This window comes from Lithobates pipiens, unplaced genomic scaffold (assembly GCF_037356315.1).
Source record: "Lithobates pipiens isolate NorthernLeopardFrog02 unplaced genomic scaffold, aLitPip1_a1.2 Scaffold_16, whole genome shotgun sequence".
NCBI classification, from domain to species: domain Eukaryota; kingdom Metazoa; phylum Chordata; class Amphibia; order Anura; family Ranidae; genus Lithobates; species Lithobates pipiens.
The window spans coordinates 36,536,482-36,562,829 of NW_027507748.1; the positions used below are offsets into that span (position 1 = coordinate 36,536,482).

General features: G+C 43.8%; 1 protein-coding gene across 4 annotated transcripts in view; it reads right to left on the reverse strand.

The window, feature by feature from the left end:
• ILDR2 (immunoglobulin like domain containing receptor 2) overlaps window positions 1-26,348 on the reverse strand; it is a 456,394-nt gene that overhangs the window by 229,555 nt on the left and 200,491 nt on the right. For all 4 annotated transcript variants that reach the window (XM_077479741.1, XM_077479738.1, XM_077479740.1 and 1 more), the window contains exon 2: window positions 4,995-5,315. In XM_077479741.1, coding sequence (XP_077335867.1) covers window positions 4,995-5,315 — 321 coding nt within the window. The remainder of the gene's footprint in view (window positions 1-4,994; window positions 5,316-26,348) is intronic.

Sequence of the window (26,348 nt, forward strand, 5' to 3'; positions counted from 1 at the left end):
AGGGGCAGGTTCAGACTACCAAGTAGGGTTTCCAGAGAGTCAGGATCATAAGACGTTAAGGGGGAGTACAGTGTGGTGAAATAACGCAAAAAAAAAAAACGCCTCCAAAATAGCTACAAGTTTAGTGAGCAAGTCACCGGCAACATTCCAAACAGCAGGGATGGTGGAACTAGATTTATGATCTGCCACCAGCATAGCTAGGATTTTACCAATTTTGTTGCATTGGGGGAACAGAGACTCAGCCTTGTGTCTACATTCAGTGTGCACCAGGTCAGAAAAATGCATCGAGAGGAGACGCCTAGCCTCCAACAGAGAGGTATAAGGATCATCAGTTGGTGACTCAGCATGGTCCTCCACACATTTCCTTTTGTGTTCCTGCAGATCCCAAATCACAGCATTATGATCCTTTCAAGCTGTTTTGATAGCCGAGACACTCTCTCCCTGTAGTACTGCTTTAAAAGCATCCCAATCTACTGGTGGTTGGGCAGAATCGGTATTGGTTGGCCAATAATTGGAAATAGCACTCTGTAGTTGTGTAGAGACCTGTTTGACCTGTAGCCAGCCAGCGGACAACTTCCAGGTGACCCCACCAGTGCCCACAAGGAGCCCAAGATCAAATAACAAAGGGCTATGATCCGAGACCCCCTGGCCAAATAGGAGGCCTCTCCGACCAGAGCCAGGAACAGAGAACAGAGCCAAAGGCCATATCTATCCTTGCAGAGAGACGGTGAGTCCTGGAGATGTGGGAATAGCATGTAGTTGCAGGGTGTTTCCAGCACCGCACCTCTAGCAGGCCTGCTGCTGCAGACCATGAGGATAACTCAATAGTGCCAGGCCTAATAGGATTGGACGAATGCAATGTGACATACAGAATGTTATTGTAATCCCCCGAAAAGCCATGGGGAGATGGGCTAAATGAGCCAGTTTGGGAAACAATTCATACAGTAAGTGGGATTGAAAGAGGGGAGGCAAGTTAATGTTAACTAGAACCATTTTACAATATCGAACATCAAGTACCACTGCCAGATATATTGACCTCCTGGATCAGACATCACCTTATGGATAACGCAGGGAAGCACTTTGCTAATCAAGATTGAAACTCTCCTGGCAAAGTGGCATGTAGCGCATGCTGAACCCCAGGGCCTGCGGAGAGCCAAAATTCTACTTCCATCTAGGTGAGTCTCCTGTAGGAGTACAATATGTGGCTTTAGTGGCTTAATATATTGGAAAATAGTAGCTTGTTTAAGCTTATCATAAAGACCTCTAACATTCCATGAAGCAATTTTAACATTTCTAGTCATTTGTACCCAAAAAGGAGGAGGAATATATCAGGATTTATAGGAAATGGACAAGGCACCTCACGAAAAGAGAGACAGTCCTTCCAGCTCTAAAATGGAAATAATGATAATTAACATGTCCATGGTAGGGAGACAAAAAAACAAAATAAAAATCACGGTAATTTAAAAAGCCCACCAGGAAGAAAGCCATAATATGTTCTGTTTGAAATTTGCAAGAAGCCATGTGGGGCACACAGTAAACATGTGGAAGAAGGTGATCTGGTCAGATAAGACCGAAATTTAACTTTTTGGCCTAAAAGCAAAATGCGTGGCCGAAAATTTCCACTGCACATCACCCTGAACACACCATCCCCACTGTGAAACATGGTGTTGGCAACATCATGTGGTGGGGATGCTTTTCTTCAGCAGGGACAGGGAAGCTGGTCAGAGTTGATGGGAAGATGGATGGAGCCAAATACAGGGCAATCTAAGAAGAAAACCTGTTAGAGTCTGTAAAAGACTTGAGACTGGTGCAGCAGGACACTTTCCAGCAGGACAACAACCCTAAACATACAGCCAGAGCTACAATGGATTGGTTTAGATGAAAGTATATTCATGTGTTAGAATGGTCCAGTCGAAGTCCAGACCTAAATCCAATTGAGAATCTGTGGCAAGACTTGAAAATTGCTGTTCTGACGCTCTCCGTCCAATCTAACAGAGCTTGAGATATTTTGTAAAGAACAATGGGCAAACATGTCCCTCTCTAGATGTGCAAAGCCGGTAGAGACATCCCCAAAAAGACTTGCAGCTGTAATTGCAGCGAAAGGTGGTTCTACAAAGTAATGACTCCGGGTGGTTGAATACAAATGCACGCCACGCTTTTCACATATTTATTTGTAAAACCTTTTGAAAACCATTCCTTCCACTTCACAATTATGTGCCACTTTGTGTTGGTCTATCACATAAAATCCCAATAAAATACATTTACATTTTTGTTTGGAGCATGACAAAATTTCAATGTCCCCCAGGCGGATATAGCTGGTGGCTGCTGCTGTCCCCCAGGTGAATATGGCTGGCGGCTGCTACTGTCCCCCAGGTGGATATGGCTGGTGGCTGTTGCTGTCCCCCAGGTGAATATGGCTGGCGCCTGCTACTGTCCCCCAGGTGAATATGGCTGGTGGCTGTTGCTGTCCCCCAGGTAAATATGGCTGGTGGCTGCTACTGTCCCCTAGCCGGATATGACTAGCGGCCGCTGATGTCCCCCAGGTGTGTATGGCTGGCGGCTGCTGCTGCCCTCCAGGTAGGGCTTCCTGTATCGTGCTAGCTCCTGTCACAGGCAAAGTACATTTGGTATCACTCCGCTTGTGACAGGAGCCGGCACTATACAGGAAGCACCGGCTCTGATCTCTACTGCAGCCTTATGCTTCCCTAGTGCCAGCTCCATTCTTCACACTGATGCTCGGGGATGGCGAGTTGAGAACCCTCAATATGGGCTTGCTGGCCCGCCACCTCAGAGCAGGAGGTGGTGGGCCACATCAGAGGTTGGGAACCCCTGGGCTACAGTATGTGCTCATGTGGTGCACGGATTAGTCCTGTCAATTTAAGAAGGTGCTCCTAATGACAATCCATTATGTGTATAAAAGACACCTGTCTACAGAATCTCTTTCTTCCATTCAAACCTCACCATCATGGGCAAGACCAAAGAGCTGTCAAAGGACGTCAGGGACAAGATTGTAGACCTGCACGAGGCTGGAATGGGCTACAAGACCATCAGCAAAACGCTTGGTTAGATGGAGACACCTGTTGGAACAATTATTCGCAAATGGAAGAAATACAAAATGACCATTGATCGCCCTCTGTCTGGAGTTAAATGTAAGATTTTGCCTCATGGGGTTGTGATGGTCATAAGAAAAGTGAGGGATCAGCCCAGAACTACACAGGAGGAGCTTGTGAATGATCTCAAGGCAATTGGGACCACAGTCACCAAACAAAACATTGGTAACACAATACGCCGCCATGGATTGAAATCCTGCAGCGTCCGCAAGGTCCCCCTCCTCAAGAAGGCACATGTACAGGCCTGTCTGAAGTTTGCCAATGAATATCTACATTTTTTAGAGAAGGATTGTGAGAAAGTGCTGTGGTCAGATGAGACCATAATTGAACTCTTCAGCATTACCTCGACTTGCCGTGTTTGGAGGAATAAAAATGCTCACTATGACCCTGAGAACACCATCCCTAAAGTCAGGCAAAGAGGTGGAAACATGATGATTTAGGGCTGTTTCTCTGCTAAAAGTACAGGCCGACTTTGCCGCATTGAGGGGCCAATGTATTGTAAAATCTTGGATAAAATCTTGGATGAGAACCTTCTTCCCCTTCGTGGATGGGTCTTCCAGCATGATCATGACCCAAAACATACCGCCAAGGCAGCAACGGAGTGGCTCAAGACAAAGCATGTTAAGGTCACAGAGTGGACTAGCCAGTCTCCAGACCCTAATCCTATAGAAAATGTATGGAGGGAGCTGAAATTTCTAGTTGACAAGCGACAACCAAGAAACCTTAAGGATTTAGAGAAGATCTGTAAAGAAGAGTGGACCAAAATTCCTCCTGAGATGTGTGCAAACCTGGTAACCAACTACTAAAAACATCTTACTCTGTGCTCGCCAACAGAGGTTTCTCCACCAAGCAGTAAGTCACGTTTTGCTTGGGGATCAAATACTTATTTTACTCACTGAACTGCAACTCAATTTATAACATTTGTATCATGTGTTTTTTTCTGGACTTTTTGGTTGATATTGTGGGGTTGATTTACTAAAGGCAAATCCACTGTGCACTGCAAGTGCACTTGGAAGTGCACTTGGAAGTGCAGTCGCTGTAGATCTGAGGGGAAGATCGAAATGAAACTCTGCTGATTTCTATCATCCAATCATGTGAAAGCAAAAATGCTGTTTTTTTTTCCTTTGCATGTTCCCTTCAGATCTACAGCGACTGCACTTCCAATTGCACTTCCAAGTGCACTTGCAGTGCACAGTGGATTTGCCTTTAGTAAATAAACCCTCATGCCCTTTGCAAGTGAGGTTGCTCCAGAGCTTAGTAAATAAAGTTAAAGTGGTAGATAACTTACATCGATTATGTGTACCTATAATAAGGCTTACCTATAGGTACTGCAAATATCTCCTAAACGTGCGCTGTTTAGGAGATATTTACTGTACATACAGTCGATGACGTCATGCGTCACTCCCACGCGTGACGTCATGTGTGGGAGTGATGTCACGTGGTTCCAGCCAGTCACGCGGCCTTAGTCTGTGGACCCAGAAGGATGACGGGTGAAGATGGATGCTGCCTCCAGCGATAACCACATTGGTGAAGGGCTTCGTTTGCAGGTAAGTTTCACATAATTTGCTAGTATGCGATGAATACTATCAAATTATGCCTTAACTTTGCAAATACCACCCAATCACATACAAGGAACATAAATAAAACAGCATTTTTGCTTCCAGGTGATTGGATGATGGAAGACTCTAAATGCATGGGTACATGGAGGGGCGTTTGGAGACAGAAAGAAAAAAACGCCAGATGCCCCTAGGAGCAGCTTTACAAACGTCCAGTAGAGTCCCTAAATGTAAACATGTGGCAGAATGTAATAAAATGTTTGAGATTGTACTCCCTGAAAATATACTATCCCTTTTAAAACAACAATTATAAATTAAACAACGTTACCGTTAACGATGGAGATGTCTCTCCCCTTGTAGAAGTCCCCCATTGTCACAGACGTCCCCAGTTTGGAGGCCACGGGGCGCACCGTCCTGCTGCCGTCGGCACAGTCCAAATACTGGTTCCCTCCCATGTTGGCCTTGTTGGGGGGTTTGCTGATGCCCAGCGCCTCCTCTGTACGGTCCTGGCAGAAAGACTTATATTTCCACTGCACCAGGACTGGCTGAGAAGAGGTGGTGGAATAATGGCACCGCAGTAAGGTAGGTTGGAAGAGCAAGACCGCCTTTTTGTGATCAGGCATAGTGACCTGTACCCCATGGGACCGACCTGCAGAGACACAAAAAAAATTGGAAATGAATGACATGAACTAAAAGAACAATCAGACTCATATACTGCACAATTAAAGTGTTACTAAACCCAGCAGCCTGCATTCACTATATCTGGTCTCCCCAGAAGCCTGCATTCACTATATCTGGTCTCTCCAGGAGCCTACATTCACTATATCTGGTCTCTCCAGGAGCCTGCATTCACTATAACTGGTCTCTCCAGGACCTTGCATTCACTATGTCTGGTCTCTCCAGGACCTTGCATTCACTATATCTGGTCTCCCCAGGAGCCTGCATTCACTATATCTGGTCTCTCCAGGAGCCTACATTCACTATATCTGGTCTCTCCAGGAGCCTGCATTCACTATAACTGGTCTCTCCAGGACCTTGCATTCACTATGTCTGGTCTCTCCAGGACCTTGCATTCACTATATCTGGTCTCTCCAGGAGCCTGCATTCACTATATCTGGTCTCTCCAGGAGCCTACATTCACTATATCTGGTCTCTCCAGGAGCCTACATTCACTATATCTGGTCTCTCCAGGACCTTGCATTCACTATGTCTGGTCTCTCCAGGACCTTGCATTCACTATATCTGGTCTCCGCAAGAGCCTGCATTCACTATATTTGGTCTCCCCAGGACCCTGTATTCACTATATCTGGTCTCCCCAGCAGCCCGTATTCACTATATCTGGTCTCCTCAATACCCTGTATTTACTATATCTGGTCTCCCCAGGAGCCTGCATTCACAATATCTAGTCTCCCCAGGAGCCTGCATTCACTATATCTGGTCTCCCCAGCAGCCTGCATTCACTATATCTGGTCTCCCCAGGACCCTGCATTCACTATATCTGGTATCCCCAGGAGACTGCATTCACAAGATCTGGTCTCCCATGAGCCTGCATTCACTGTATCTGGTCTCCCCAGGAGCCTGCATTCACTGTATCTGGTCTCCCCAGGAGCCTGCATTCACTATATCTGGTCTCCCCAGGAGCCTGCATTCACTATATCTGGTCTCCCCAGCAGCCTATATTCACTATATCTGGTCTCCCCAGGAGCCTGCAGTCACTATATCTGGTCTCCCACAGTACACAGAACATGGAAATACAATTATTTTAGTAAATATAAACTGCTAAATACCTCATCAGCAGTATATAGCAGAATTATGACTTCTATCAGTGTCTGGTTAAAGCTAGTAGGAGGATTGTTTTTTATTCTACTCTGACTCTCCTATAAGGCTGCAGGATCCCTGACTTTCTGTCTGGACAGTGCTGATTGGCCCTGTGCTGATCACATGCACTCTCCCAAAAAGTAAAACTCTCTAGCAATACACACAAAACTGAGCATGTGCAGAGCGCCTACTAGACATGTGCACTGCCGAAAAATGTGTTTGTTTTCGTTTCATTTGTTTTTTGTTTGTTTTTTTTGTTTGTTTTCTGGGTCATTCATTATCTTTGAAATTTGTAAATTTGAAAACTCATAAATTAGAAAATCTGAAAATAAGAAAGAAAATCCAAAAATTCGAAATAAAGAAAATCCAAAATAATAACTAATAATAACTAACTATTAAATTCTAGGTATTGGAATTTCCTTTCAAATTTGGCTGTTAGTGAACGTAACGAATATGAATTTATCCAAAGTTATGAATTATCTGAAATAACGAATGCCGCATCTAAACAAATGAAACGGAATAAATTAATAACAACAATTTAAATTGTTATTTATTATTATTAATTACGGTAGTTACATTCTATTTTTTTTTACATGTGGCATTAGTTATTTCCAATAATTTGTAACTTTGGATAAATTTGTATTTATTATGTTCACTCAACAGCATCAACAGCATTACTTCAACAGCCAGATTTGAAAGGAAATTCCATTACTTATAATTTAATGGTTAGTAATAGTTAAGTTATTATTAGTTAGTTATTTCAGATCTTCAAATGTTTCGGGTTTTCGGATTTTCATTATTATTATCGGATTTTGGAATTTTTGGATTTTCGACATTCGAATTTGCGAACTTTTGAATTTACGAATTTTGAATTCCTGAATTTCCAGATATTCAAATTTCCGAATTTTCAAATATTAGATTTTACAAATAGTCGGAAAAAATTGTTAAACGGGTTTTTGTTAATTTGGGTATTTCCGAATTAGTGAAGTTGTCAAAATTTGTGGAAAAAAAAATGAATTCGGAACGAAACAAATTGCACATGTCTAGTACTTACCAAGGCTCTGTACTATCAGGAGATGGATTGGGGACAGTGGAAGAAGGGGTGAATCAGAGAAAACAGGATCAAACAGCCTTTTTACACAGTGTGGAGAATTAACCCCTTAGGCACCACAGTGAGTTTAACAAGCATGCTTTACTGCATATACAGATTGTTTTTTTTTAAAGAACAGTGTAAAAAGAAAATAAAAAAGGTAAAATAAATAACAATAAAAAAAAATGTGAACGCACCCTGTCCCGCCAAACTCTTGTGCAGAAGCGAACGCATACGTGAGTAGCACCTGCATATGAAAACGGTGTTCAAACCACATATGTGAGGTATTGCCGCGATCAGTAGAGTGAGAGCAATAATTCTAGCTCTAGACCAGTGATGGCAAGCCTTGGCACCTCAGATGTTTTGGAACTACATTTCCCATGATGCCCATGCACTCTGCAGTATAGTGCAGCATCATGGGAAATGTAGTTCCAAAACATCTGGGGTTCCAAGGTTCGCCATCACTGCCCTAGACATCCTCTGTAACTCAAAACACGCAACCTGTAGAATTTCTTAAACGTCGCCTATGGAGATTTTTAAGGGTAAAATTTTGTCGCCATTCCACGACCGGGCAAAATTTTGAAGCGTGACATGTTGGGTAAGAATTTGCTCAGCATAACATTATCTTTCACAATATAGAAAAAAATTGGGCTAACTTTACTTTACTGTCCTATTTTTTAATAAAAAAAGTGAATTTTTTCCAAAATAAGTGCTTTTGTAAGACCACTGAGCAAATACGGTGTGACAGAAAGTATTGCAACGACCGCCATTTTATTCTCTAGGGTGTTAGAAAAAAAAAGTATAATGTTTGGGGGTTCTACGTAATTTCTACGTAATTTTCTAGCAAAAAAAAAAAATGTTTTTAACTTGTGAACAACAAATGTCAAAAAGAGGCTCAGTCCTCAAGTGGTTAAAGCGGAATTCCACCCAGAAATGGAACTTCCGCTTTAAAGCGGAAGTAAACCCATCCAAAGGATTGCTTCATTCCTGGCAGGTTCCGGGAAATGTAACACTCCAATTGGTTGTGCTCTCAACCAAACTTTCAAACCATCCAATGGCTGGTGTCTAAACTGATCACATGTGCAGCATCATGGCTGTTGTAGATTAAACAGAGGCAAAGATGGCAGCTTCCTTGGCTGAAAACGATAGAGGGGTTTACTTCCGCTTTAAGTACTTGTGACCCCCTGACATGCCACATTTGGCATTCATTTTTTTGGGAGGGGGGGGGGGGGCGGATACCTAGTTTTCACAGGTACCCAGCTCCCACTTCTTCTCCTAGCGCCACGGCACAGAGCAAAAGTTAACTTCTCTCCCCCTCCCTCCCTGCAATCTTCTGGGATAATGGGCAGTGCCACAGCCTGGCGCCCACACTTGCAATGCGGGCACCTGCAGAGAGGGGAGGTAGAGGAGGTTGGACTTGTGTTTTTTTTCCAACCTCACCTACTATGTAACTATGAGTGAGGCTTGGGGCAGGTCGCATCGCTGGATCGCGGGACAGGCCAGTGTCTGTTTATTAAAAGTCAGCAGCTACACTTTTTTTAAATGGATGGAACTCCGCTTTAACCACTAGCCGACCAGCGCATGACGATATACGTTGGCACAATGGCATGGCTAAGCAAATGGGTGTACAGGTATGTCACCTTTAAGATGCAGCATTTTGGGCGCGCACTCACCCGCCCCGTGCTCTGTAACCGTGGGTCAGGCGGACTCGATGTCCGCCAGGTGCCAGCGATCATGTCACGGAGCAGAAGAACAGGGAGCTGCCTATGTAAACAAGGCATTTTCCCGTTCTGCCTAGTGACATGACAGAGATCACTGCGCCCTGTCATCGGGAGCGGTGATCGCTGTCATGTCAGTGGAAGCCCATCCCCCCCCACAGTTAGAATCACTCCCTATGACACACTTAACCCCTTGATCGCCCCCTAGTGTTTAACCCCTTGTGGCACGCACTCGCCCGCTGGGTGCTCCGTGACCGTGTCCGCGGGTACCACAGACTCAATATCCATCGGGTGCCCGCGATCATGTCACGGAGCAGGAGAACAGGGAGCTGCCTATGTAAACAAGGCATTTCCCCGTTCTGCCTAGTGACATGACAGAGATCACTGCTCCCTGTGATCGGGAGCGGTGATCGCTGCCATATCAGTGGTAGCCCAATCCCCCCCACAGTTAGAATCACTCCCCAGGACACACTTAACCCCTTGATAGCGCCCTAGTGTTAACCCCTTCCCTGCCAGTGTCATTTACACAGTAATCAGTACATTTTTATATAGCTCTGATTGCTGTATAAATGACAACGGTCTCAAAATAGTGTCAAAAGTGTCCGATGTGTCCACCATAATGTCGCAGTCACGATAAAATCGCAGATCACCGCCATTACTAATACAAGTAAAATTATTAATAAAAATGCCATAAAACTATTCCCTATTTTGTAGACGCTATAACTTTTGCGGAAACCAATAAATATACGCTTATTGCGATTTTTTTTTTACCAAAAATATGTAGAAGAATACGTATCAGCCTAAACTGAGAAAGAAATTTGTTTTTTTTTAAAATATCTTTGGGGATATTTATTATAGCAAAAAGTAAAAAATATAGCTTTTTTTTCAAAATTGACGCTCTTTCTTTTTTTTTGTTAATAGCGCAAAAAATAAAAACCGCAGAGGTGATCAAATACCACCAAAAGAAACCTCTATTTGTGGGGGAAAAAAAGGACGTCGCACACCCGCGCAATTGTCAGTTAAATTGACGCAGTGCCGAATCGCATTAAGCCGGGGCTGAAGCGGTTAAAGTCATGCTCCAAAGTCGCACTGGAAAATCGTGTGACTTTGGAGAGGCGCTAAAGTGAATGGAGCCTAAACAGCGGGGGGGGGGGGGGGGGGGAGGGGTAAAATAAAATCTCTCTGTGCAAATTCCTTTAGTTTCTACATGTAAAAAAAAGAAAAGAAAAGAGGGATGACGATCGTATTGTGGAATGAGGAACTTCCCGGCTGACTCTTCCGAGGAGCGCGCTCCCTGCAGACCTCACTATAGGCTTCTCTCTTAATGAAGGATTTCGGAAGCTCATTAAATAAATGGTGTTTTCTCTAAGAATAAACGAAGGTATGAATGTAAGATAAACTTCACTAATGTCCTCCTAGGGAGTTTGTTTAATTTAAAATGTCAGCTTTAGGGACCAGTATACCGAGCGCACCGGTCGGCCCCTATAGACATCGACAAATAACATTAAAGAGGAATTAAACAAAGAAATATAAAAACTGCTGACAGACAGGCTTTATATGACAGAAGAGGCCCTAGTGCTTCATAAATGCTTCCCCCCGCCTCCGGTTACATCAATGGTAATGTACACTGAGCCATGCATGCGCAGACTCGGCATACATTTACAACACGGTTTTGTGCCGCGGAGAATTGACTGGCGTGCGCATGCGCAGAAATTGTGTCATCATATCACGACCATTCAAGGGGCAGAGCAAAGCAAGGAATACAGTGGAGAGCGCTGTGATTCCCAGCTCCCAGGGCATTGCTCGCGTACTATATATAATTATATATACAGGATTACTCACAGCAGAAGCCAATCAGCGGCTGCTGGCCAATGGATGTCCACCGTCACCTGCTGGGAAGAGAGGCTAGGCTGCATATGTACACAAGGCAGAGCCCTGTCCTGAAAACCCATCACATCCCTTAGTAGAAGCACCTCGCACTGTACACAAAATCTAACCCCTCCCCAGCCAGTGTCATTAGTCCAGTGACAGTGCATATTTGTTAGACCTGATCACCGTATTAGTGTCACTGGTTCCCACAAAGTGTCTGATTGCAATATCGCAGTCCCGCTATAAGTCGCTGATCGCCGCCATTACAAGTATAAATAATAAAATACAAATTCCAGTATACAGTCGACCCCCGCAAAGTCGCGGTTCAGAATTCGCGGCTTCAGTCGTTCGTGGATTTTTTCCCAGCCTAGCATTCCCGCATCAGGGTGACCCTGTCAGCCTGACAAGTCGCGCTCCATGCAATGTAATCGTTCTAATAGGATCGACTCAAGTCGCTCCGACTTAATAAAAGTTTCTTGTACTACTTGGGGGACGACATCACAGTGGGGTATACACAAAAGTCGTTTTTCAAGCCGCGCTGAAGTCACGCTGCACGGGGCGGGTTCAGAGTCGGACGGGAGTTGATGCTGCCCCTGTGTGAACCTTTTATAGGCATTTTTTTTACCACATCCAAAATGTGCAGATTTTAACACAATTTCTTGGGTGCTCACAGAACGTAACCCCCCCCTGAGAATTGCGGGGGGTCGACCTTATATCCCATAGTTTGTAGACGCTATAACTTCTGCCCAAATCAATATATATATGGTTATTGGGATATAGATATAGACACACACACATACATATATATAGCAGGTAAAATAAGTATTGAACACATCACTATTTTTCTAGGTAAATAGTGGTTAGCGGGCGCGCCGCATACAGCGTGACTGTGTATGCCTCATGGAGCTGCAGAATGGGAAGATGTCTATATAAACAAGGCTTTTCCCCGTTCTGCCTTGTGACATGACAGGGATCTACTGCTCCTTGTCATCGGGAGCGGTGATCGCTGTCATGTGAGTGGTAGTCCATCCCCCCCACAGTGAGAATCACTCCCTAGGACACACTTAACGCCTTGATTGCCCCCTAGTGGTTAAACCCTTCCCTGCCAGTGACATTTACACAGTAATCAGTAATCGTTTTTATAGCTCTGATCGCTGTATAAATGACAATGGTCCCAAAATAGTGTCAAAAGTGTCCAATGTGTCCACCATAATGTGCAGACACGGAAAAAAATCGCAGATCGCTGCCATTACTAGTAAAAAAAAAATAATAATAAAAATGCCATAAAACTATTCCCTATTTTTATAGAAACAATAACTGTTGCGCAAACCAATCAATATACACATATATTTTTTTACCAAAAATATGCAGAAGAATACTCATCGGCCTAAACAAGGGAAAAAAACTTTTTTTTTTTTATAATTTTGGGGGATATTTATTATAGCAAAAAGTAAAAAAAATGTAGCTTTTTTTCCAAAATTTACGCTCTTTTTTTTTGATTATAGCGCAAAAAATAAAAATCGCAGAGGTGGTCAAATGCCACCAAAAGAAAGCTCTATTTGTGGGAAAAAAAGGACGTCAATTTTGTTTGGGTGCAAAGTCGCATGACCGCACAATTGCCAGTTAAAGCGACTTACAAGTAGTGTCGAATCGCAAAAAGTGCTCTGGTCAGGAAGGGGGTAAAATCTTCCGGGGCTGAAGTGGTTATATTACCCGATATATTATATATATATATATATATATATATATACATACATATATATATATATATATATATATATATATACATACATATATATATATATATATATACACACACACACACACACATATATATATATATATATATACACATACACACACACACAATATACATACAATATATACAGTATATACACATACACACACCACAGACAATTCATGGCACTCCCTATGCCCACATTGACCCTGACCCGTGTTTTTCTCTTTTTTGACAACATAGGACTTGGTTATTGAGGAAAATGGGCTGCAATGAGGTAAAAAATGGAACAAAATACTGTAAAACCAAGAAAAATAAAGGCCGCATTTCTATGTTAATCCCCACATAAAGGCAAACTCTATCCAGCCGTCACTGATATACCCAAAAAATTTACATTTTACAGTCGTTCGGCCTGCTAAGAGGATCGTGCGTCATTTTCTTCTTCACCTCACAGCACATGACGCAGGCCCTGAACAACCTTGCACTGCCCAGGGCGCTGGCTTCACATGTGGCTGAGATTTGCACCCTTGACTGTTCCTGCAAATGACTCATCTTAATTGCCTCAGATTTTGATGTCTCTTAACGATCTTCCAATTAAAGAATTATGATTTGTTTGTAAGTTGGAGTGAAATGTATTCGCAGTACTAAACAGATTTTGTGTTGAATTAAACATTAGGACTGAATAAAATATATAACGTGGAGGCTTTCAACCTGCTGATAATTTGTATGCAAACAGACAATGTGGTTACCCAACTTCCCCTTCATCTCCGACAATCGCATTAACTTTACTACACTTAAGCTCCAGTCCCCCAATCAATTCTTTTTTAAAAGCCCCCCCCCCACACACACATGATTGTCAGTTCTTGTACATTAATATTTGCATACTGTTCCTAATCTGTCTTTATGCTAGTAGAATTTAAATTAGTAATCTCTTACATGATCTCGGAAACAATCAGGAGCCATCTTGGATGTGGGCATCTGAAGCCCGCTCATACCCAGCAAACACCTCCTGATTTCACGCCTGCGCAGTAATGACCCTGCGCGGCACAGGCTGTTGTATGTAGGTTGCCATAGAAGTGGTGGAGGAAGTTCCCGCCCCATTGTTAGGGCAACCTGTCAATCAAACATGATAGGCAAGTACGGCCGAGAAAAGCTGCAATTACCGCGAGATTTGATTATTAGGCTACCCGAAGACTCCTGGGAGAGATGGCTCCAATATCCCGAAAATCAATGAGACTCGCCTAATAACGTCATGGGCTAGGCGAGCGAGACAGGAAGTGCCATCTGAAAACAACAAAAAAAAGGTATCTACATACTAAAATCAAAAAATAAATCAGGGGCCATCTTGGATGTGGGCATCTGAAGCCCACTCATGCCCAGCATACACCTCCTGATTTCACGTCTGCCCAATAATGACACTGCGCTACGCAGGTTGTTGTTTGTAGGTTGCCATAGAAGTGGCGGAGGAAGTTCCCATTGGTAGGCCCCTTTCACACTGGGGCGGGAGCGGTGTCGGAGATAAAACAGCTCTATTTTTAGCACCGCTTTACCGTCATTTTAGAGGCGGTATTCGGGCCGCTAGCGGGGCGGTTTTACCCCCTTGCTAGCGACCGAGAAAGGGTCAAAAACACAGCTGCAGCAGCACTTTGCAGGCGGTATAGCCGCGCTGCCCCATTGATTTCAAGATGCTTCAAAGATGTTGCTAGCAGTTCACACTGGAGACACAACAGTGGCTGTTTCAGGTTGGTTTGCAGGTGCTATTTTTAGCGCAATATCGCATGCAAAGCGACCCAGTGTGAAAGGGGTCTCAGGGCAACCTGTCAATCAAACAAGATAGGCAAGTGCAGCCGAGAGAAGCTGCAAATACCGCGTGATTTGATTAGTAGGCTACCTGGAGACCCGAAGACTTCTGGGAGAGATGGCGCCGATATCCCAAAAGTCAATGGGACTCGCCTAATGACGAGGAAGTGCCACCTGAAGGCAAAAAAAAAAGGTATCTACATACTGAAAACAAAAAAAGAAAAATGTAAATTCTCATTTAGCACTGCACACCAGGCGGGGGGGGGGGGTTATTACAAAAAGGGTGGAACTCCACTTTAATACAAGCCCTTGGTTTGTATTTCTCAGCATCCAATTCGCATGACTCTCTATGGAGCCAATTCACATATTTCTGTTGCAGCTGCAGAGCGGCTTGCAGCTCCATTTCAGGGCTGAATTCAGGCAAAAATGTGACCCTGATTTGTCCCTGAAATGGAGAACAGGGACTCACAGGACCCCTGCTGTGAGCTGCATGCGGCAGAGGTGTGAACCCGACCTATAGTCAAACCTTTTTTTTTTTTTATAACACCTATCATGATTTTTCATTTGCAATCTGTGTTCCGTTGGGAAGATCTCGCTCACTTCCTGTCCTAGAGACACAGCAGGAAGTGAGGTAAATCTCCTATTAGGGCTTGATTACACCAGCCCCACTGTGCTGTTTTGGGCAGTACTACCCAATGGAATCAGAATGCAAAGACACTGAAAAAAAACAAAAATCTTGCATTGCATCTGGCCTGTTCACTTCAATATGCTGGGTTGGTGTACGTTGCTATAGGGCTCTCCAAACTACGGCCCTCCAGCTATTACAGCACTACATGAGCCCATGAGGCAATGTAAAAATCTGACATTCACAGACATGACTAGGGATGATTTAGGGTGAAGTTCTGCTTTGGAAAACCACTATAAACCATCATAAAGCGGACCTTCAGCCTCCACACCCAGTGAAAGAATGTGTTTGTGTAGAACTACCCCCGGAGGAGTCGCTTAAGTATTTTTGGTTCCCGTATCAACCCCAAAAACAGTCCCAACCCCTCTGGCACACCTAATATGCAGGTCTGGGTTTTTGTCAAAAACTATTTGTGGTTTTTACTTTTTGACACTTTTTATGGTGAATGGGTAGGGGGGGCCCCTCACCCGCCGCTGATAAAAGTGATCTTGCGGCGAATCAGCTGCAGAGACCACTTTTATCTTAAATGGGACCGCCCACTGAAAACGAGGATACCGGGGTTATGGCCGCTAGCTGCGGCCATAACCCCGATATCCTCCTTCAAAGTACCGACGTATAACAACGCTGGGCGGTCCGGAAGTGGTTAAAAAACAAACTACAGAGCAGAAGGGTTGAAGTTCCTATTTGAATTCACACGGATTTTGAAACGTAGTGATTTTTTATGAAATCGGCAGAGAAATGACAACGTTCAGTTTTTGTGCATGCCTGCTAAGTAAATAGCAAATCTATATTATTATTATTCAGGATTTATATAGTGCTTATTCAGTTTGCACAGCACTTTACAACATGAGGGCAGACAGTACAGTTACAATACAATTCAATACAGGAGGGATCAGAGAGTCCTGCTCCTTAGAGCTTACAATCTATCAAGTGATACAAAAGGTAATAACTAGTGGGGCTGAAATTTTAGGTGCATCACTAGTAATAACTGTGGGTGTTGGGCTTTTGGAGAAAACATACATTTGTTAGGTGGAGGCATAATAGGCTTCTCTAATAAGAATGTTTTTCAGGGATTGCCTGGACATAGTAGCAGACAGTCAGACAGATTGGGATAGGGAGTTCCAAGGGATAGGAGAGGCTCAGGAGAAGTCTTGGAGGTGAGCATGAAACGAAGAGAACGATTAGGTTGGTATTTTGAGACTAGGTTAGTGATGTAGTTGGGGGCAGAGTTGAGGATGGCTTTGTAAGTTGTAATTATTTTGAACTTTATTTGTCAGGTGAGCGTAAGCCAATAGTTGGGTAGCGGGCACTGGGTAGTTGGTAAGGTGGATGAGTTCGGCAGCAGCATTCATGATGGACTATGGGGGGGGGTAGACTATTGTGGAGGGAGCTACAGTAGTTGAGGTGAGAAATGACCAGGAAGTGAACTTAGATGCTTAGCGGTGTCAATAATTAGATCTGGTGGGCTCCAGCAGTGCATCAGGGAAGCGGGTGGAGATGTGAAGGTGGAACATACTTTGGCCACTATGTATTGATCCCAGGTTCACCTTCATTTTCCATTCGGACTTGAGTACATCGTTTGCAAAGAAATGCCTCAGCTACATTCACGGCTCGGAGCAGATCGGCAGGCTGTAGTACCATAAACATTAGCTCTGCACATTAATGACCTCCTCCTCTTTGTGTGGGCGTCTTGTATGCTTGATGGGCCAAATATACAGCTGATTTCGTAATCCGAGAAAAATAAATAGATTTGTCCCGTTCCTCGCCTGAAATAGACCGAGCTCCCCGAAGACGACTCATGATCTATCAGGTCATTATAAGGGGGGGTGGGAACAGGAAGTTCTCTGAAGACCAGAACAAAAGGCAAAGAGTACTTCTGGTGGGCTCCAGCAGTACGTCGGGGAAGCAGCTGGAGATGTGAAGATGGAACATACTTTGCCCACTATGTACTGATCCCATGTTCACCTTCATTTTCCATTCAGCCTGGAGTACATCTTTTATAAAGAAATACCTCAGCCACGTTCATGGCTCGGAGAAGATCGGCAGGCTGTACTACCATAAACATTATCTCTGCACAGTAACGACCTCCTCCACTTTGTGTGGGCGTCTTGTACGCTTGATGGGCCAAATATACAGCTGATTTCGTAATCCAAGAAAAATAGATTTGTCCCGTTCCTCACCTGAAATAGACTGAGCTCCCCAAAGACGACTCATGATCTATCAAGTCATTATAAGGGGGGAACAGGAAGTTCCCTGAAGACCGGAACGAAAGGCAAAGAGTACTTCTGTTGGGCTCCAGCAGTAAGTCAGGAAAGCGGGTGGAGATGTGATGGTTGAGTATACTTTGCCCACTATGTACCGATCCCAGGTTCAACTTAATTTTCCATTCAGCCTGGAGTACACCTTTTACAAAGAAATACCTCAGCCATGTTCACGGCTCAGAGCAGATCGGCAAGCTGTACTACCATAAACATTAGCTCCGCACAGTAATGACCTCCTCCACTTTGTGTGGGCGTCTGGTACGCTTGATGGGCCAAAGATACAACTGATTTTGTAATCCGAGAAAAAAAAATTGATTTGTCCCGTTTCTCGCCTGAAATAGACCGAGCTCCCCAAAGACGACTCATGATCTATCAAGTCATTATAAGGGGGGGAACAGGAAGTTCCCTGAAGACCGGAGCGAAAGGCAAAGAGTACTTCTGGTGGGCTCCAGCAGTGGTTCAGGGAAGCGGGTGGAGATGTGAAGGTTGAATATACTTTGCCCACTATGTACCGATCCCAGGTTCAACTTAATTTTCCATTCAGACAGCAGTAGACCTTTTTACAAAGAAATGCCTCGGCCACATTCATGGCTCGGAGCAGATCGGCAGGCTGTACTACCATAAACATTAGGTCTGCACAGTAATGACCTCCTCCACTTTGTGTGGGCGTCTGGTACGCTTGATGGGCCAAAGATACAGCTGATTTCGTAATCCGAGAAAAAAAAAATAGATTTGTCCCGTTTCTCGCCTGAAATAGACAGAGCTCCCCAAAGACGACTCATGATCTATCAAGTCATTATAAGGGGGGAAAAGGAAGTTCCCTGAAGACCGGAGCGAAAGGCAAAGAGTAATTCTGGTGGGCTCCAGCAGTGGTTCAGGGAAGCGGGTGGAGATGTGAAGGTTGAATATACTTTGCCCACTATGTACCGATCCCAGGTTTAACTTAATTTTCCATTCAGACAGGAGTAGACCTTTTTACAAAGAAATGCCTCAGCCACGTTCATGGCTCGGAGCAGATCGGCAAGCTGTACTACCATAAACATTAGCTCTGCACAGTAATGACCTCCTCCACTTTGTGTGGGCGTCTGGTACGCTTGATGGGCCAAATATACAGCTGATTTCGTAAAACGAGAAAAAAAAAATAGATTTGTCCCGTTTCTCGCCTGAAATAGACCGAGCTCCCTAAAGACGACTCATGATCTATCAAGTCATTATAAGGGGGGAACAGGAAGTTCCCTGAAGACCGGAGCGAAAGGCAAAGAGTACTTCGAGGAAATAATTACACATCTGCTACCAGGCTCATCCTCTCCACATAACCTACTTTTCCAAGGGAACCAAGGCTGAGAAATCCTTCAAGCTGCATTCACCAACCTTGACAATTATTTTTAGAAACAATGTAGATGGACCACGAGGATTAATAAACCTAGAAAGCTAAAACGAGCAAAGTCGGCAAGACCCATTAAAGCTCTGAGACCAAACTCCTCCCAACGTTCCTTGTCCGCACCAACAACTACCGCTGGCAGGTCTGAAAACTCAGACTTTCTATGAATAAAACAAAGTATGTCCTTTATTCCTAATAGACAAAACCTATTTTGCTGCCACCCCTGCATCAATACTTCTGTTATTTCATATACAAAATAGACAAGCCAACCGACCACCCAGAGGAGCGAAATGAAGATCAATTGAAAGAGGAACGCGTAGAGGTTGAAAGCGAAACGAACAACCAACGAGTTCAGGAGATAAGCTTTTGGGCAGAGCAAAAAACAATGAATGCTCCTAAATGGTAGATGTGCTTAGTGATTGAAGCTGGGTTCACACTATTTGCAGAGAAGCTTACACCATGGGGCTCAGTGCGTCCCTGTTCACCGGTTCAGGTGCGAATCAGGACCTCATTTTTGCCTAAATTCTGACCTTTTTTTATTTTTTTATTTACCGGTATGCCACCTCAGTGAGTTTATTCGGGAAACTTAATTCACCTTGCAGCTCATTTATGTCTCCTCTCATTTCCACATCATCGTGGCGTATTCAGTTACTTAACTTTTTCTTTTTCTTTCTTTCTTTATTCTTATACAAAAAAATTTAACAAAATTTAAAATACAAAAAAAAAAAAGCCAGGTAATCAAAGAAGACACAAAGAAAAAATATCTCGCCACCCATTAAAATTTTTAGGCTAGGCTCAACATTTATTCTCAGAACTCTCCCCCCGACTACATCTGTTCTAATTTCCTCCCGCTTCAAATTTGAGGAAGCCATACCATCTTGACCAAATTGCAGCGTCCCGCCATCGAAAGGGGGAGGCGGCTCCAAATATTCACCTTATGTTTTAACTTTGCCAGGAGTGGGGATAGTGGGGATAGGTTATCTTCCAGATAGGAATTTACGTCCTTTGTAATCCACACCCCCAAATACTTAAATTTCTCCACCATCCTGCCTCGTACCTCGTTCCAGCTGGAACATCTCAGAGAACTCATTATTAATTTTAATTTTCGCTCTTGGGTTAGTGTAGAGCAATTTTATCCATTTAATAAAATTTGGACCAAAACCAAATCTAGCAAGAGCCTCAAATAAGTACCCCCACTCGAGACTATCAAATGCCTTAGCTGCGTCAGTATGGCCCTGGAGCCTCCATTGTCCACCGGTATCTGAATATTCAGATAGAGTCTACGAATGTTAATACTGGTAGACCTGTTCGGGGTAAATCCCGACTGGTCAGAATGGATAAGCTTGTGGATACTTCTTTTCAAGCGTGTCGCCAGAATTTTTGCTAAAATCTTCACATCTGTACCCAAAAGCGAAATCGGGCGGTATGAAGCAGGGAAATTCGGACCTTAAATGGAGCCAAAGACGCACAGGAACCTTTTCCAGTGTGGACCGCGGCTGCCCCGAAGTTGTGTGAACCGGCTCCATTGAGACAGTCTCCTGTCATGCGAATTGGATGTGGGGAAACCCACATTCAATTTACATAAGTGTGAGCCCAACCTAAAGGGTTACTAAACCCACAACAGTAAGGAACCTAAGGAGTTAATCCTGCGCACAGTGGGGGCAGTTGTCATCATAGTAAAAAGGGTCGCGGGTTCGAATGCCAACCACGACACTACCTGCCTGGAGTTTGCCTGTTCTCCCTGTGCCTGTGTGGGTTTCCTCCGGGTACTCCGGTTTCCTCCCACACTCCGAAGACATGCTGGTAGGTTAATTGGCTTCTGTCTAAATTGTCCCTAGTATATGAATGTGAGTTAGGGACCTTAGATTGTAAGCTTCTTGAGGGTAGGGACCGATGTGAATGTACAATCTATATGTAAAGCACTGCATAAATTGGTGGTGCTATATAAGTACCTTAAATAATAAAAATAAATACCGTATTTTCCGGCGTATAAGACGACCTTTTACACCTAAATTACACAGCCAAAAAGTGGGGGTCGTCTTATACGCCGGGTATGAAGTGCCCGCAATGGATTTCAGTCCGCCGAGTGCTCGGTAATACTGTATACATACAGTATGCACCGCTCAGCCAATCCCGGCGGCCGATGCACTCTGTTGATGAATACAGCCTTGCTAAGCCTGCTCGGATTGGAGTAACAACCTCTGCCAATCCGAGCAGGATACAGCACAATGAGTCAGAGCGGCACGGGCTGATGATGTCACAGCCTCTGCCAATCTGAACAGGCTTTGTATAATCAACAGATTAAGATAATACATTGCCTGCCATGATTGGCTTAACGGTGCACATTGTATGCACACTATATTCTGCAGTGTTCCTGGCCCTGCTGTACTAACACAGCATCATATGTGTACCTGGCGCTCTACATATTAAAGCATCCTGTACTGCACATCCAGCTCCAGATCTCCCCAAAAATACAGGTATGATTTATGGTGCTTTGGAGGAGAGGATTCATTGTTGCTGCCTGCCAATTGTGGGATCTCTGGGACTTGTAGTTCACAAGTTTTTTCTGATGTTAAGTCTGATGTGTTTTTTTTGTTTTGTTTTTTACGTTTCTGATGTTTTTTTTAAAATGGTGTTGCCTCCGAAGGGGGGTAGTCTTATATGGTGAGTATAGCCCAAAACCTAACTTTTCACTGGCAAATTAGGGGGTCGTCTTATACGCCCAGTCGTCTTATACGCCGGCAAATACGGTAATAATAATATATAGTTACATAGTAGGTGAGGTTGATCAAATCCAACCTATGTGTGTGATTATATGTTTGTATTACATTGTATATCCCTGTATGTTGTGGTCGTTCAGGTCCTTTTTTGAAAATTATCGATGGTTTTAAAAACGCACAAAACTGCTGTAAAAAAAAATCTTGGTCGTCAATTTGCTGGGTAAATAGAAGAGAAGGAGAGGCGGTCGTGGTTCAATTTGCTGCCCCTCTCAAATTTCCACTGGGACCCATGGTAGTGCCGCTATAAGTTGCTGATCGCCACCATTGCTAGTATAAAACATAAAGTTTCAGTATATATACCATAGTTGTTAGATGCTATAACATTTGCGCAAACCAATTAATACGCATTATTGTGATTTTTTTTTTCTTTACCACAAACATGTAGCAAAATACATACTGGCCTAAAGAAAATGATGAAGAAATTAGATTTTTACATTTTTTTTTATTGGATATGTTTTACAGAAGAAAGTAAAAAATATTGTTTGTTTTTCAAACTTTTTTTTGGTCTTTTTTTTTCTTTATAGCGCAAAACATAAAAACCCCACCAAAAAATTCAAATACCATCAAAGGTGAGGTCGAAAAAAGATACAAGTCCATCAAGTCCAACCTATGTGTGTGATTATATGTCAGTATTACACTGTATATCCCTGTATGTTGCGGTCGTTCAGGTGCTTATCTAATAGTTTTTTGAAACTATCGATGCCCCCCGCTGAGACCACCGCCTGTGGAAGGGAATTCCACATCCTTGCCGCTCTTACAGTAAAGAACCCTCTACATAGTTTAGGGTTAAACCCCCTTTTCTTCTAATTTTAATGAGTGGCCACGAGTCTTGTTAAACTCCCTTCTGCGAAAAAGTTTTCTCCCTGTTGTGGGGTCACCAGTACGGTATTTGTATATTGAAATCATATCCCCTCTCAAGCGTCTCTTCTCCAGAGAGAATAAGTTCAGTGCTCACAACCTTTCCTCATAACTAATATCCTCCAGACCCTTTATCAGCTTTGTTGCCCTTCTTTGTACTCGCTCCATTTCCAGTACATCCTTCCTGAGGACTGGTGCCCAGAACTGGACAGTATACTCCAGGTGCGGCTGGACCAGAGTCTTGTAGAGCGGGAGAACTATCATTTTATCTCTGGAGTTGATCCCCTTTTTAATGCCAATATTCTGTTTGCTTTGTTAGCAGCAGCTTGGCATTGCATGCCATTGCTGAGCCTATCATCTTCTAGGACCCCCAGGTCCTTTTCCATCCTAGATTGGGGGGTAAATGTTCCGGAGGTTAAGGGGATAAAAAAAAATCCAGGATTATAGCTAAAACCTCCCTGGCGGGAAAGCTTTCCTGCAGTCTAGATGTAAAATTGTCACGCTTGTTAGGAGACTTCCTTTAATATTTGGCGACTTCACAAGTCTATCTGAGGAGTGCAGAGCCCGTCCGCGGATATATATTACGGCCTGCGCTCGGCTGCTATTGGAGAGGGATAACGCCATTAGCGAAAACACATTACCGATAATTCGTGATAATTAAAGCCAACGTGAACAAGACAAATTCATGTTCCCGTTTCAGGTAGCCATGGAGATGTCCTGATTAGCTTTAGGGCTTAACTGCAAACGTCTAAACCGTTTTCATTCTGAGAGCCTGTAACCTTGTGTAAAGCCCCCCCCCGACACGGAAGATTAACCCTCCGCAAGTTCTTCCGACCAACATTAAAGGGCGCCTCCAAGTCTGGGGAAAATAATATGGTGACACAAAGGCTAGGATGGCGAGTGCTGCCCTTGTTCAGGTTTTTTTTTTTTTTTTGTTAACCACTTCAGTCCCGGAAGATTTGGCTGCTCAATGACCAGGCCATTTTTTGCGATTCGGCACTACGTCGCTTTAACTGACAATTGCGCAGTCGTGCGACGCTGTACCCAAACATAATTGACGTCCTTTTTTTCCCACAAATAGGGCTTTCTTTTGTGGTATTTGATCACCTCTGCATTTTTTATTTTTTGCAATATAAACAAAAGAAGAGCGACAATTTTGAAAACAACACAATGGGGGTATATACGAAAGGAAAGTCCACTTTGCACTACAAGTGCAAAGTACACTTGAAATTGCACTGAAAGTAAATCTGGGGGGGGTAGATCTGAAATGAGGGGAAGCTCTGCTGATTATATCATCCAATCATCTGCAAGCTAGAATGCTGTTTTTATTTTCCTTGCACGTCCCCCTCAGATCTACGGCGACTGCACTCCCAAGTGCACTTGTAGTGCAAGGGGGATTTGCCTTTCGTAAATAACCCCCAGTATCTATTTTCAAAAAAACAATTTTTTTTCCTCAGTTTAGGCCAATATGTATTCTTCTACGTATTTTTGTTAAAAAAAAAAAAAGCAATAGGAGTATATTGATTGGTTTGTGCAAAAGTTATAGTGTCTACAAAATAGGGACTAGATTTATAGAATTTTTACCATAATTTTTTTTTAGCTAGTAATAGCGGCGATCTGAAATTTTTATTGGGACTTCGACTTTATGGCAGACACATTGGACACTTTTGAACGATTTTTGGGACCATTGACAATTATACAGCGATCAGTGCTATAAAAATGCACTGATTACTGTAAAAATGTCACTGGCAGTGAAGGGGTTAACACTAGGGGGCGGTCAAGGGGTTAACTGTGTTCCGTGTGTGTTTCTGTAAACAACTGTAGGGGGAGGGGACTGACCTAGAGGAAATGACAGATCGTGGTTCCTAGCTAATAGGAACTCACGATCTGTCACTCCTGTCAGAACAGAACAGGGAAGTGTGTGTTTACACACACGTTCCTGTTCTGACTCTCATGCCCGCGATCGCTTGTGGCCGGTGGTCATCACAACCGTTGGCCACGAGCATCGGCACCCCCGCTGTGCAGCGGGCATGTGCCTGCTATCCCGATCCCGCGAGCCAACGCATTGTGCCCGCTTCTCACCCCCCAAGCCGATGCGAGTGCCTGGCGGGCGGCGATGACCGCCGGGCTCCCGCGATCGCTCGTGACACAGCGAGAACCCGGAAACTGTGTGTGTGTAAACACACAGAGCCCGGTTCTCTGAGGGGAGAGGAGACTGATCATCTGTCATCTCCCCTAGACAGTCCCCTCCCCCCTTCAGTTAGAACACACATTAGGGAACACAACCGCTTGATCGCCCCCTAGTGTTAACCCCTTCCCTGTCAGTGACATTTTTACAGTAACCAGTGCATTTTTATAACACCGATCGCTGCATAAATGACAATGGTCCCAAAAATGTGTCAAAGGTGTCCAATGTGTCCGCCATAATGTCGCAGTCCCGATAAAAATCGCAGATCGCCACCATTGCTAGTAAAAAAAAATAATAATAGTAAAAATGCTATAAATCTATCCCATATTTTGTAGACGCTATAACGTTTGCGCAAACCAATCACTAGACGCTTATTGCGGTTTTTTTTTACCAGTAATATGTAGAAGAATACATATCGGCCTAAACTGAGAAAAATTGATTATAGCAAAAAGTACAAAACCCGCGCATTTTTATAGCACTGTGCGTATTGCAATTTTTTTTTTACCAAAAATATGTAGAAGAATACGTATCGGCCTACCTAAGTTAGAAAAAATTAGCTACCGGTATTTAAAAAAAAAATGGGGATATTTATTATGGCGAAAAGTACAAAATACTGTGGTCTTTTTCAAAATTGTGGCTGTTTTTTTGTTTATAGCGCAAAAAATAAAAACCGCAGTGATGACCAAATACCACCAAAATCAAGCTCTATTTATGGGGGAAAAGGGACGTAAATTTTGTTTGGGTGCAACGCCGCACGACTGCGCAATTGTCAGTTAAAGCGACGCAGTGCCGAATCGCAAAAAATGGCCTGGTCATTCAGCAGCTAAATGTTCTGGGGCCGAAGCAGTTAAAATGGAGTAAAGGTTCACTTTAAGAAACAAGCATGTGCGATTCTTTACCCATCTCATTAGGAGAAGCACTTGTGACAGATTCAATTTACAAGGAGTTGGTAGCAGTATGGCAGAGGGAGATGACAAGCTGCCCAGCAGACGTAGCTGACACTCAACAGATCATTGTGATCCTCTTGACCCAATAGAATATCCAAACCACTCATCCGCCTCAGTGATTCCTGCACTCCAGAGCACTTGGACAGCTGGGGACGGATGTGCGGTGCGTTCTTCTCATCCACCGAGCACTTCAATTATTCATCCACCAAATATGCTACATTTATAACTTGGGGGAAAAAAAGAGCAATTACTAATGTTCACGAATGTGACAACTTCTGGAGATCATGAGAACTGACAAAAAGCAAGAGCAAGATGCAGCATAGAGAGTAGAAGAGCTGGAGCAAGACCCAGCATAGAGAGTAGAAGAGCTGGAGCAAGACATAGCAGAGAAAGCAGGAGAGCTGGGGCAAGACACAGCAGGAGATGGAGCGAGACCCAGTATAGAGAGAAGGAGAACTGGAGCAAGACCCAGCATAGAGAGTAGAAGAGCTGGAGCAAGACATAGCAGAGAAAGCAGGAGAGCTGGGGCAAGACACAGCAGGAGATGGA